Raw genomic sequence first — 13,608 nt, 5'->3', positions numbered from 1 at the left:
CTAAACTTCGTAATTTGCTTCTTTCCACTGTCAGAGGAGTAAATAGTCAGTCGACTACTGCAGTGAACCTCATGCTCACAGAAAACCAGGCATATTATAAAAATGATCTCCTTCCTAGAAATCATTACAGGACTTTGGTGCATTCTAGTGGTATAAATTCTTGTGCTGCTAATGAAAGCATGTTTTGTGCTTATAAGAACGACTCTGGTAAATCTAAGTCTAGAGTATGGAGACACATTTCGGAAAACCCTCTAGAACCGGTCTCTAGAGGTCCTAGACTCAGTAATCAGAAAGCCTCTTTTGTTTAACCTTCGGGAAGTGCTGTGAGAAATTTTCCTATATTTGGAAACTGCCAAGGTAAAACAATAAATACTGAGGTCAGACATCCTGGTGGAAATCACAACTACTCTCTCAAAACCTATGGTGAGACTATGTCTCCCACTGCTACTTAGTAGCAGAAAGTTCCGTTCTTGTATCTAACTTGAGAAACACAAGGATGATGTTTGAGAGATGCTCAAGTGATTAGCTGATTTTCATCAGTTTTTATATATCTTATGATCTGAGTTTTTAGTATTTCTTTCTTTCATCACTGTGACCTTTCTTTTTAGAGCTGGAGAAACTTTGAAAGCAACACAGTATGCAGTTTTCCTGGTTGGGTCCAGTTTTTGGCGTATGGCTTAGTCCACGAACGTCCATATCTCCTCAAGGAACTCTAGGGTTTCTACCTAGGTTGTACACTTGAACATATATATATATATCTCATATATGCGTTCATTAATCTTCAGAAAGGAACTCGATGGAAACTGTTCCCAAAGAAGAAGTTAACCTTACTGTAGAGGATGATCTCAAAGGAAGTGATCATGCTCAAGAGTTTATCCTGAAGAATATACTTGAAAGGAAATAGTATAACTCTTGGATTGGAGAATCTGTCAAGGATTAAATTCTCGTTCAGAATGAAGCAAAGAACGAACTTGCTACCCTGCAACTGCAGATAAACCATCTTATTGATGGACATGCAAAAATCCTTAGTACTCAGAACATCTTGATCAGGAATCAGAAGAAAGTTATTCTTGACTGCGCTAAGGCTCGACACTTTGTTCGCATTGCTGATCGAAAAATTAACGTTCTGACTCATGAACATGGTGTCTCTACGGTCAACAATCAAGGATATCAGTGACTCCTATTTAGATGGACCAAATCATCAAGGAAAACTGAGTTTTATTAGTTGCCTAGTATGTCTTATTTTTGGTTTAGTTGGAAGAATAACTAGTGCTTTGAATAACAATGATTGTGACTACACATAGCTATTATTTTCATCTTCTTGTTCTTTTTTAGGTTTATTGGTATTAGATTCTAAAAATATTTGGAGGATGATGTTTTTGCAGTATTAATCTTTATGGTTTGTTATATCGCAATCTGTTATGGGATTGGTGTTTACGTCCGTGAACTATATTTGTCCCATACTTTGTCAAAAGTAAAGTCGTTCGTGGTCGGTATTCACGTACTGGTAAAATAATGAATGGACTTTTGAAAAATACAAAAGTTAAGCCTATATTGTCAATTATTTAATGGAAGATAGGTTAAAATCTTTTTTTTCAAGGATTATGTCTATTATTATCGTTATGCAAATAGTGATTGAAGATAGAATGAATCCTTGTGTATTCCGCAGTATTGATCATCCTATCCATATTTTATGTATTACTGTGAGGCTCCTTATTGTATCTTATCTTGAGCATTATACAACCAAGTTGATTTTCTTAGCTTAGTTGTTGTTCCGTGAGATATGTTATGTCGAGCATATTGAACTAAATTAATCATCTTGTTTGGTTATTTAGTTATTGCTCCATAAGTATTCTTATGTCGAGCAAAACAAATGACAATTATATTGATTACTTTTGTAATTAGTTTGGTTGTGTATTCCAATTAGATTAATTATGGATTTTCTTGTAATTAATCTAGTTGAGTATTTTCGTGACTCCATAAGGATTTCTTGTGTTGATTATATGAATGGTTAAGTTAATCATTATCTTATGGTTAACTTAGTCGTAGCTCCGTAAGTTTTCTTATGTTGAGAATCTTCAATTAAATTGATCACTTTTTGTGTTTAATTTGGTTGTGTATTCCGGTTAAATTAATCATGTGTTTACTTGTGATTAATTTGATTGAGTTTTTGGATATTGAAAATCATTCTCATGGTTTTTGGTGTCCAATAAAAATCCTTCTTTTCTTTTGAAATTAAGGTCGCTCTTGTTGTTCTTTCGGGAATGACATCAAATGGGGGAGAGTTCTTTTGAACTTGTGCTTAATGGTCATATCTTGAGGGGTGTGCGGCTGTGGAATTTTAGAGGGGTTATCTTGTATCTTTAAACTCCTTGATGAATGCATTTGGCTTCGGATTTATGATTGCATCTAAATTAGTTGGTATGTATTTTTTCTTTTATTCATGAAATGTCTCTTTCGAAAATTTCATTATGATCCCGTTCTTGGCAAAAAGGGGGAGAATTAATATGTAGTTCACACTACAAATACATATGGTTTTCGGATCATTGTGTAAGGGGAGTGGTTTCCATGTCAGATGGAGTGTTGACTAAGGGGGAGTGATACATATCACCATAGTATTATTGTTGAAGTTGTGATACAATTGGACATTGACACTGTGTAATAATACCATGACACTGTATAACAATGATCGAGACTGATGCTTTCTCATTGTTATAGCTACGGATCTTCAACAGCGGTGATGCTAAACTTACAACCTTTGGGATCATTGGAGTACCTGGAAGTGATGAAGATTTCGAGGAATGTTGAAGATTAGACATGTGGAATAGGAGCTAGTAAAGTTTCTTTATCTTTTTTGTATTCCATATGTATTGATAGTTTTGTCATTAAAATTGACAAATGGGGAGATTGTTAGAGCATTGCTCGGTCGAACTCGCATGCGTTGCTATCTCAATCATGTTTGTCAATGTTAGTGATCAAAACTATAAGTCTTGATTTTAAGTCTATTATAGCTAAGTCTCGGACTAGGATAGAAAGTGTAGTTGAGCTCAAGGACTTCATGGAGATTCAGAATACGAGTAGAAGAACTACTCAAGAAACCGGTGGAACTTCTCGACAAAAAGGTATGTGAATAATTGAACTTATCTATCACTCCAAAGTCTATCTACTCTATATCCTACTCTTTGAGACAAGAAGTCGTATGCTATGTATGTAGACTTGGATTATACACATTTGGTATTTCGAGCCGAGTATACCTCGCCTATCTATATCTCGAAATATGTGTTAGTAAGCTTTTCGCTTTAACCGATTTTATCTTTACCATGTGACGAAAATCTTAATATGTTTCAATCATCTTGAAAATTTCTTTGACGAGAAATGGTGTAACAACTGTATAACGTCCTCTAAGAATTTTTCAATGATTGGAATGAGAGTTTAGATTACATAACCAATGGTGGACATAAGCGTTGTGGAAACACATTTATGTATAAGTCTTATTCCTTGAACCAAAGTTTGCGAACTTTATTGATCAAGAGAACCGGAAGAATGGCGTAATCCAAGTCCGTGAACTGCTGAAGTTCTCAAATCCGAGAATTTCTGTTGGAGTTGACAAACTACTTGCGTGAAGCTAAGTCCGCGAACTCACTCCGCGAACCAACGAAGTTCTCAAACCCGAGAATTTATGCTAGAGTTTGTAAACTCTGCCCGCTAACTTAATTCCGCGAACCTAGTCTGTGAACTTGAGGAGGTTATATATCTGAAGATGATTTCTGAACTTAAACTTAAAAAGACTAAAGAATGCAGTTTGCAAACCGTGGCTATAAAAGTTCATGAACCGATTCAAGTGAATCAAATCATCTTTACTTCAATTGTGTCTTGTGTAGTACATGAGATTTCCTTGCAATTGAACAACTCTCTAACTAGTTCATTTGAAGTCATTCGAACTAGTTATGGTGAAGAAGAACATGATTGATATGAAATGCTCATATGGCTAACCATTTGGTTAACTATTGTTGAACCAATAAGTGCATACGTTTGGGTACGGTTAACAAACCTAGAAGCGTGCATTGTCAAGTGTGTATAACAAGCTAAGTTTTTGATCTGACGGTTGAGAAATATTATCTTGAATCTAAATCAGGTTTTCATCTAATAGTGGATATTGATTGCTTTGTTACCAAGGTAACCTAATCGCAAACCCTGATTTGAAAGACTATATAAAGGATACATATAGTATTGTGCAAAACTAATCCCCACACCTTACGTGTGATACTACTTTGCATACTAGAGTCGGTTCTCCTTTAACATTTGGGTTTCTTCTTCTAAAACCAGGTTAACGACTTAAAGACTTCATTGGGATTGTGAAGCCAGACCGATACTACTTTTATTGTAGTTGTGTGATCTGATCTTGCATCTTCTATCGTACGAGTACAATCAGATTGATTGGCTTGAGATTAATATCTCTGATAGGCAAGATATAAAAAGTAGTCACAAACATCTTCGTCTCATTGTTTTTGATTCCGCAACATCTTGTTTCGCTACCATACGATTAATATTGTTGTGAGGTGATTGATAACTCTAGGCTGTTCTTCGAGAATATAATAAGACCGGATTATCAATTAGTTCATGTTCATCTTGATTATTATCAAAATACGGAACAAAACCTTTAGGGAGTATCTGTGGGAGACAGATTGATCCTTTGATAGACTTGTCTGTGGGAGACAGATTTGTCTATTGTCAAAGCCTGCGATTTTGGGTCGTAGCAACTCTTAGTTGTGGGTGAGATCAGCTAAGGGAATCAAGTGCGTAGTATCCTTTTGGGATCAGAGGCGTAGGGAGTACAACTGTACCTTGGATCAGTGAGAGACTGATTGGGGTTCAACTACAGTCCAGTACGAAGTTAGCTTGGAGTGGGCTAGTGTATGTAGCGGATTAATACAGTGTGTGTTCAATCTGGACTAGATCCTGGGGTTTTTCTGCATTTGCGGTTTTCTCGTTAACAAAATTTCTGGTGTCTGTGTTATTTCTATTTCCGCATTATATTGGTTTATCTTTATAATTGAAATAATACAGGTTGTGCGTTAGATTATCAATTATAGTAATCCAACCTTTGGTTTTTGATTGTCATTTATTGATCCTTGGATATTGGTCTTTGGTACCATCCAAGTTATTCCTTGTGTTTGATTAAAGACTCGTTGATTTCTATTAGCTTGAGTAAATCAAAACAAGAGAGAGATATTAACTTATTGAGATACTTTTATCTAGATTGAGTCTAAATGTCTAGTTGATTCTCTAGAAAGTATGTCGGAGTTAGTCCATACATATTTCTAAGCGAAATATTGGATGGTGTTGTTAGACCCCCGCCTTTTCAATATCAGCTTCAGCTTCTTCATTAACTGAGAACATTAGTAATTTATCCTTTGGATTCTTCTAAATCTCTCAAACAGAATTGAATCCTCATTCTCTCGATCTCTGCTTCAGTACCCTAGCCAATTCCTCCCATTAATACACACTTTCAGATGTTCGAGTTTGAATATCACCAACAACAACTTTGATCTGAGTTTCCTCCATGGCTGATGCGCCTCTTTCTTCTCTATGTTTCAGAAACAAATAAATGAGAATTGATTTTCTCTAATTTTTAGGTCTTGTGTAGGAAAATTCAAGTTGATACAGCTACCCAGATGAAATAGATAAGGTCCAACCAATGATGTCTTCCCTTTGCTTCTCTAGACTAAGATGCAGTGGTTATCCCCTATCATTGGCTTAACCCAGCTGCGATCCAAATACCAGCCACATATGAAATGATGCTTTTTCCTTTTTCGCTCCAAATGAGTGATTTATCCTCTTTTTCTCTTAATGACTCCAAAATACCTAATAAACTCAAAAGCAAACATAAGATACATAATTTACAAGAAAAGTAGCAAAGAAAGCATAAATAATACATAAATATCAAGGTGTTTACAACACCTATCAAACAACTCTTTAACTAGTTTCATTTGAGTCATTTGAACTAGTTATGGTTAAGATGAATAAGGTTGATATGAGAGTAATCATATGGCTAACCTCGGTTAACTATTTGTGAACCAACATGGTGTACATGTTTAGGTACGGTTACATAAACCTAAATGAGGGTACATTTGATTTGTGTGTAACAAGATAAGTTCGATCTAACGCTTGAAAGATATTAGCTTGGTTGAATCAGGTTTTTCATCTAATGGTGAATATTGAATGCTTTGTTACCAAGGTAACTTGGATTGCAAACCCTGATTTGAAAACTATATCAAGGATAACTCTAGCAACTGGGAAACCTAATCCCCCCACCTCCTATGTGTTACTAGTCGTATAACTAGAGTCGATTCTCCTTTAACCTTAGGTTTCTTCGAAACCGTGTAGGTTAACGACTTCAAAGACTTCATTGGGATTGTGAAGCCAGACCCAACTATTTTCTTTGTAGTTGCGTGTTCTGATCTTGCCCGTTTCTATCGTATTGAGTACAATTGAAATAATTGACTCGAGATTAATTTCTCCGATAGGAAAGATAAAAGTAATCACAAACATCTTCGTCTCATCGTTTGTGATTCCACAATATCTTGTTTCGCTAGTCGATTAAGATTATTGTGAGGTGATTGATAATACTAGGCTGTTCTTCCGGAATATAAGTCCGGTTTATCAATTGGTTTATGTTTAGCTTGATTTATCAAAAGACGGAACAAAAACTCTTGGGTATTTCTGTTTGGGAGACAGATTTATTCAATCTATAGACTTTTTTGTGTGAGACAGATTTATTTATCAAGTTCGACTTTGGGTCGTAGAACTTGGTTATGGGTGAGATCAAATAAGGGAATCAAGTGCTAGTATCCTGCTGGGATCAGAGACGTAAGGAACACAACTGTACCTTGAATCAGTGTGAGATTGATTAGGGTTCAACTACAGTCCAGTCCGAATTTAATTGGTAGTAGGCTAGAGTCTGTAGTGGCTTAATACAATATGGTATTCAATCTGGACTAGGTCCCGGGATTTTCTGGTGTCTGTGTTATTTATTTTATGCATTATATTTTGTTATATAATTGAAATATCATAGGTTGTGCGTTAATATCAATCAATTAGAATATCCAACCTTTGGTTGTTGATTTACATTGATTGACACTTAAACATTGGTCTTTGGTACCGTTCAAGTAACTCCTCTTATTCAATCGGGCTCGCAGATTTCTATTTGCGGATTGTGGATTGAATTAAGAGTTATAGATATTAAACTCTTTGATATACTTTACTCTAGATTGAGTCTGACTGTCTAGTTGATTCTCTAGAAAGTGTATTGGAGTAAGTCCTCTCATATTTCCAAACGAATTGTTGGGTGTGGTTGTTAGACCCCCGTATTTTCAAGCCATCCTCGGCTCCTGAATATATTCTCAAGCCCATATCTCCGACGTTCTCTGCCCCCCATGAGAAGCACCTGGACCAACCCTGTCCAGCGTACTTTCCCACCTTCGGTAGGTAACCCTTCGTCGGCTCTAATACCATTTCTAATGACCCGTCCCTCTACCGATACTGTCCCCACTTAGCCACTATGGTTATCCGGCAGTGTGGGGTTTTCAACAGGCATCGCTGCGGTAATCCGGCAGAAACTTCTCGGATAGTCACCCATCCCTGGATTACTCCCGCCCGAGCACGCTTAACTGCAAAGTTTTTTTCCAACTATGGAGGCAATTATGTTGAAAAGGCCTCGGTATTATGTAGACGTTCCTTGCCTCTTACGAGACTAGTATCTGGCATAACTCCCGGCATACTCTCCCATCCGAGCACAAGCAACCCGCCCCTAGTTGTATCCCAAATAACACCGATATTGTTCCCACTTACCCACTGCGGTTATCCAGCAGTGTGGGATTTTAAACGGCACTATTTCGGTCATCCAACAGCATCTTCCCAAGAGGTCACCTATCCTGTGACTACTCTCGGTCGAACACGCTTAACTGAGAAGTTTTTTCCGTAACTCAATCAAGTGTACTCATCGGGCCTTGGTATTCGGAAAGGACAAATCATTACTTATATTCCATTCGGCCAACCACTGCCGAAATCGGGGTATTACATACCCATAGTGGGTGCTAAAGTGGTAAAATCAGTTGTTTGACATGTGCATAGGAATAGGCCTTATGAAGGAGGGAATCTCTCACTTAAACGATACCTCTGCCACGTCAATTTAAGGGAATGCCCAGGTGATATGATCTATGAATGAGGGAACCTCTCACTTAAATCAAAACCATTAACCTTTACATCCTTATCAAAACTCTTAAACCATGATCTATCAGTACAAAACCCTGAATTTCGTAGCCCTGCAAATTCAATTTTTTCCCAAATTCTCAAACATATTGGTTGCAATATTTATTACTGACGAGCAGTTTAATTATGTTGGATTAATTTTTTTTATTAAAATTAGCCTTTAGGTTTAGTAGTTATTATCGTAATTTATTGTATCGGATTAACTGAAATTCACTGTGAAGTTGTAAATCAGGACTGGTATGATGTAGGAAACTATACATCTTTTGTGGTCCTTCTATGTTTTGGCAACAAGGATGTTTTTTGTTAGTCATATTGATATTCATGATGTTTCTAATTATCTGGTCTTGTGTCATTATGCTTGAACCTAAGTGCTTCTTGATGGGATGCACAAAATGTCTTTGAAAAACAATAATTTACACTGACCATATTGAGCTTTATTTTTAATTGCTTTATGGTTTTGGAGTTGGATTTTGGGAGTGTATTAGTTTATTAATGCAGGATTAATTAACTGTTCGGTTTAAAATGGGAGTTAGAATTAATTAATTTTGTATATGAGTTAAACAAAATGACATATTTATTAATAATTTATTGATTTTATTATTGTTGTTTCCATCGATTGATGAATTACTGATTATTTCGTAGAAACTCTAACTATACAGATCTATCACGAGTTATTTTATATCCACTGTTTGTCTTCCCAGTCTTGAACCATAGTCATATTCTGAAGTCTTTCCTTTAGTAGTTAACAGTGTATTAATAAATGATCCATAACCAACGTATATGTACTATGGATTTGACAATTAGAAAGTCTTATACACTAACATACATGGATATATCGGGAAAAGGTGACATTTGGTATATATGTTTGTTCATAACTATGCCATTATCATACTTGAATAAATAAAAAAAAATTGGATTAACTAGCTACCATTGTTATATAGAAAGTTCTGCATTTATCAGTTACGATTTTATTTTATTTTGTTTTGTCTATGACCGATGGTGGAACTATTTATACCTATTATTCACAGGAAAATAGAAAAAAGTATTATTCTCTTTGTTTCTGTAAAAGTATCACTAACACTTTTGCAAAAACAAGAGGTAGATTTATTCGGCTACCAGAAGAATGAATAAGTAACTCATTTGTTTGCTTTGTTGTTAGACAAAGGGATATAAACATCTCAATTATATACCAACTTAGAAATATATTGAATTATCCAAACTGAAACCCAATTTAGTGAATGATAAACGACTTGGGATGACTTTAAGCCAAGTCGTTTACTTTGTTGATTAAACAAAGGGATATAACCATCTCAATTACTCATATTTACCAACTTAGAAATATATTGGATTATCCGGACTGAAACTCAATTTAGTGAATGATAAAGGACTTGGATGACTTTAAGCCAAGTCATGTAGTAAAAAGAGTCATCGTACATAATTGCTCAGATTATCTTTCTTTTTTTTTTGCTATTGGGCCGTGATTAGATTTTAGTCCAACAAAAGACCCAGATGAATAGTGCAGAATTTTTTGCTATTGGGCCGTGATTAGATTTTAGTCCAACAAAAGACCCAGATAAATAGTGCAGAACCAGAAATAGTTGTAGACGAATTTGGATACCTGAGATTTTCGCGCTAGATTTTGAATAAATTAGCATTTGAACCAGAAAGTGAATGACTTGCCAGCTACAGAATCAGCATTCGATTTACTTCCAGCAGCAACAAGATCTTGTAGAGATTAGATGAAATACTTTTTGCAAGAGATATACCATCAGGATGAACAGACAAAGGGGTTTTAATCGTGAAAGGGAAGGTAAAGTCTTAAAGATGAAATCAATAGACAAGAGACTGATGGAAATTTTCTGTGTTGGTTTGTCTCTGTCTAAGGTAGTAGAGATAAGAACCACAATTACACCCGTCAAAATACTAATATTGATGTGAAATGTAACAGACATGCAGGGATCGATTTAAGAAAAGGTCTAAAAACCAAGCAAATCAAGTCAAGTAGAGTAAAAGAAAAGGTAACATGTGTTATACTGCGGGTAATGACTGTTATTCCGGGTATACAAGCATGTCTTACCTCAACTATATTTGGCAACGTAATAGTTTCATCCAATTGGCCATCAGTCTCATCCCTTCAAATCACCCTAAATCTCTTCTCTTCTTAGATAATCTTTTGTCACTTCTGGTCTTGTCAATGCTCTTTCTCTCTATCTCTCTCAAGCATGTGCAGTTAACTTCTGTTAATTGATAGTAGTAGTAATTAGTCAGTTTCGTTTTCTAAATCTCATATCAAACTTTTCTTCTTTTAGCTAAAAACTTACTCATGACCCATACATGAATAGCTGGCCATGCACTTTTAGAGAATTAGAGTTCAGTATTCCTCCTGCATGGTACTTAATGACTTTTTAACCACTGGACATTAACTTAATCTTTTAGAAATTGCATGGTATCCATACATGGGTAATTGGGTATGGAAAATGTCTCTATCTCAATGGACTACAGCTTTATCAGACTACATCTATCCAACTTGAGATGGGTTTTGTCCAATTTAAGATAAGAGCATGGTATGTGGCACTTTGCATTATCATTAGGATTTGATTAACTCAGCATGCACAATGGATTGTTTAACTTGTATACCTAAGAAAAATCAGTATCTTCAATTTCTAAAGTTCAAAAAAGCATATATAAGTTCATCTCCTTGTTCTTCCAAGAATAGCAAGGGGTGCACATACCCTACCCATACCCGCCAACTCTACCCTACCCGCCAGTTTTTTAACCGTATCCTACCCTATCCACTATTTGGCGGGTAGGGTGGCGGGTAAAGATTTTCTTAACCGCCAGTAAACGGGTAGGGTGGCGGGTGTAGACCATATCCTACCCACCCTATCTAGGGGTGCACATACCCTACTCATACCCGCCAATCCTACCCTACCCGCCAGTTTTTTAACCGTATCCTACCCTATCCATTATTTGGAGGATAGGATGGTGGGTAAAGATTTTCTTAACCGCCAGTAAACGGGTAGGGTGACAGATATAGGCCATATCCTATCCACCCTACCAGTTGTGCAGCCCTAGCTGCAAAACCATCTGTACTAGTTTAACTTATATGAAAAGGGGTTCATTTCTCACTCAAAATACTCGAATGTAGTCGATATTAATTCGAGGGTAGTACTTTTCAAAAGAATTAAAAAAATAATTGAGGGTAGTTTTCTCAAGTGAAGTGCATGGCATCTATTTATCAATACACTCAAAATGTTCTTATTTGAACTCACCATTACTATTCAGTGCGTCATAAACTGTGTCAATTAGTTCAAACCAATCCATATATATGTTAGATGGTAGAAATTTTTGGCATGGTATGAGATAGGCTGGCAGATAGCATATATACAAATTCAAGGGTGTACAACGTACATATAACTTGACATTAAATTTTATAGGTGAAAATGAATCGGCCAAAGAAGGAAAGTGGGTATAACCTGGCAAAGCTAAAGGTTCAACATTCACCAAGTAAGATCCAAATATAGAAATAAATACACTTTCACTAAATTGGTACCTCCATTCGGATTTTTCAGTTTTAAGTGTTAAAATTTTCATGGGTTTTGTTTTATTTCTTTTTAAACAAACTCTCATTATTATTACTATCTAGCTAGTACATGTAGTCTCTCCTTGACCACCAAACCATAACTCTATCTCGTCAGCATCATCATCATCATATGTTTTACAGAGTCATACGTACTCACTCACTTCCCTTCTTTTTTTTTTCTTTCTTTCACTTTCATTGTTTTGAGAGATGGGTCTCATCTCTTAACTTTTTGTCTCAGTTACTTCATCATATACTCATTTCATATTGTTCTTTCAACCACACTTGAAAACATATTGGTTTCTCTCATCTCTCTTTCTCTCATCTACTGATCTCCTTGTAGTTCATCATTACATCAATTCTTGTTTCAAGCTATAAGTTATGGTAAGTTATAATTTTTCTCTTCTTCATCCTTAATCTCTTTAAATTCTAACCTTTTAGTTAGGCTTTCGTTACTGTTTGTGATCATCATGTTTATGTGTACTTTGATTTTCTTTTGTGTATGCAAATCCTAATGATATTATGTTTTGATATTGATGTAAGGTTGAATCGTCAAAACAAAAAATGGAGAGAACCCTCATCAACAAGAACAACAACAGCAACAAAGTTAAGGAAACATGGGAACACAACAGAAGTTATAGTTATGGGAAAGAAACTTTAGGCAGTAAGTTCTCATGGCCACCAAGACCTTACACATGTAGTTTCTGTAAAAGGGAATTTCGATCTGCTCAAGCTCTTGGAGGTCATATGAATATTCATAGGAGAGATAGAGCTAGGTTGAACCAATCAATTCCTTGGGACATTAACCAATATCAGCATGCTAACTTCATCAGCCCTAACCCTAATTTTCACCCATCATCCTCTACTGCTGCTGCTTTCACTAATCACCATTTCCCACCTGCAGCTTACCCTTCTACAATTGCTTACCCGTTGCCTAGTAGTACTACTCCTCCATCTATCACTGCTTGTTCGTCTTCAACACCACCTTCAACTGAGGACAATATTAGGATAAAATCATTTATAAGTTCATCTTCTTTCAGCCAGTTGTCGAGCACGAAAGGCCAGGAAAATGCAAAGAACAGCGCCGCAACTGCTTTACCTATGATGGAAATGTTGTCGGAAGTTGGAGACGGACATCAGCTTGAGGATTTCATGAATGAGAATTACAATCACTATCAGTACTGTGGCAGCAACAACATGAAGATTTATGGTGAAAATGTTAGGCTAGATTTGGAGATTGGCTTGTGCTGTGAAGATGACTTAGATTTGGAGCTGAGGCTTGGGTTTTCTTCATAAGTACCTCTCATCATCAATAGTGTTTTAGATCAGATTTCTATTGTTTATCTAGTTTCAACTTAATTAGACTTGTCCCTTGATGAAACTTTTGCATGCATGGATCATCAATCTCTTATGTTTTTACCACTTAATTACATGTTTAAAAAGTGATTAAGTAATTATGAATTTGCTCAATTATGACTAATGAGTAACCATTGTGACATGTGATTTTTGTTTCTTTCTCCTGTAATTTCATGTTGGTGTGGCTAGCTAGATCTTGTTAGGTTAACAATAATAATAGTATCTCAGTTAACAATAATATATTGACTAGATTATTGATTATTGATTAAATTGGCCTTTTTAAACAACTTTACCTTTAAATACAGATCATTTATGAAAGTGTACTGTACATTTGTAAGTTTTGTTAGAAAATAAGATATACCATAAATACACTGTATGAGGAAGACAAAAGTATAGGATAC

The 13,608-nt window shown here is 35.8% G+C and overlaps 1 protein-coding gene across 1 annotated transcript; it reads left to right on the top strand.

The window, feature by feature from the left end:
- The first annotated feature begins 12,146 nt into the window (after positions 1–12,146).
- LOC113353553 (zinc finger protein 11-like) lies at positions 12,147–13,210 on the top strand. Its single transcript, XM_026597115.1, has 2 exons — positions 12,147–12,235; positions 12,395–13,210. The coding sequence occupies exons 1-2, from the start codon at positions 12,233–12,235 to the stop codon at positions 13,145–13,147; spliced, it is 756 nt and encodes a 251-aa protein (XP_026452900.1). The 5' UTR covers positions 12,147–12,232; the 3' UTR covers positions 13,148–13,210.
- The last annotated feature ends 398 nt before the right edge of the window (positions 13,211–13,608 follow it).

The sequence above is a fragment of the Papaver somniferum genome, chromosome 2 (assembly GCF_003573695.1).
Source record: "Papaver somniferum cultivar HN1 chromosome 2, ASM357369v1, whole genome shotgun sequence".
NCBI lineage: Eukaryota > Viridiplantae > Streptophyta > Magnoliopsida > Ranunculales > Papaveraceae > Papaver > Papaver somniferum.
This window is presented reverse-complemented; position numbering and strand designations above follow the sequence as displayed.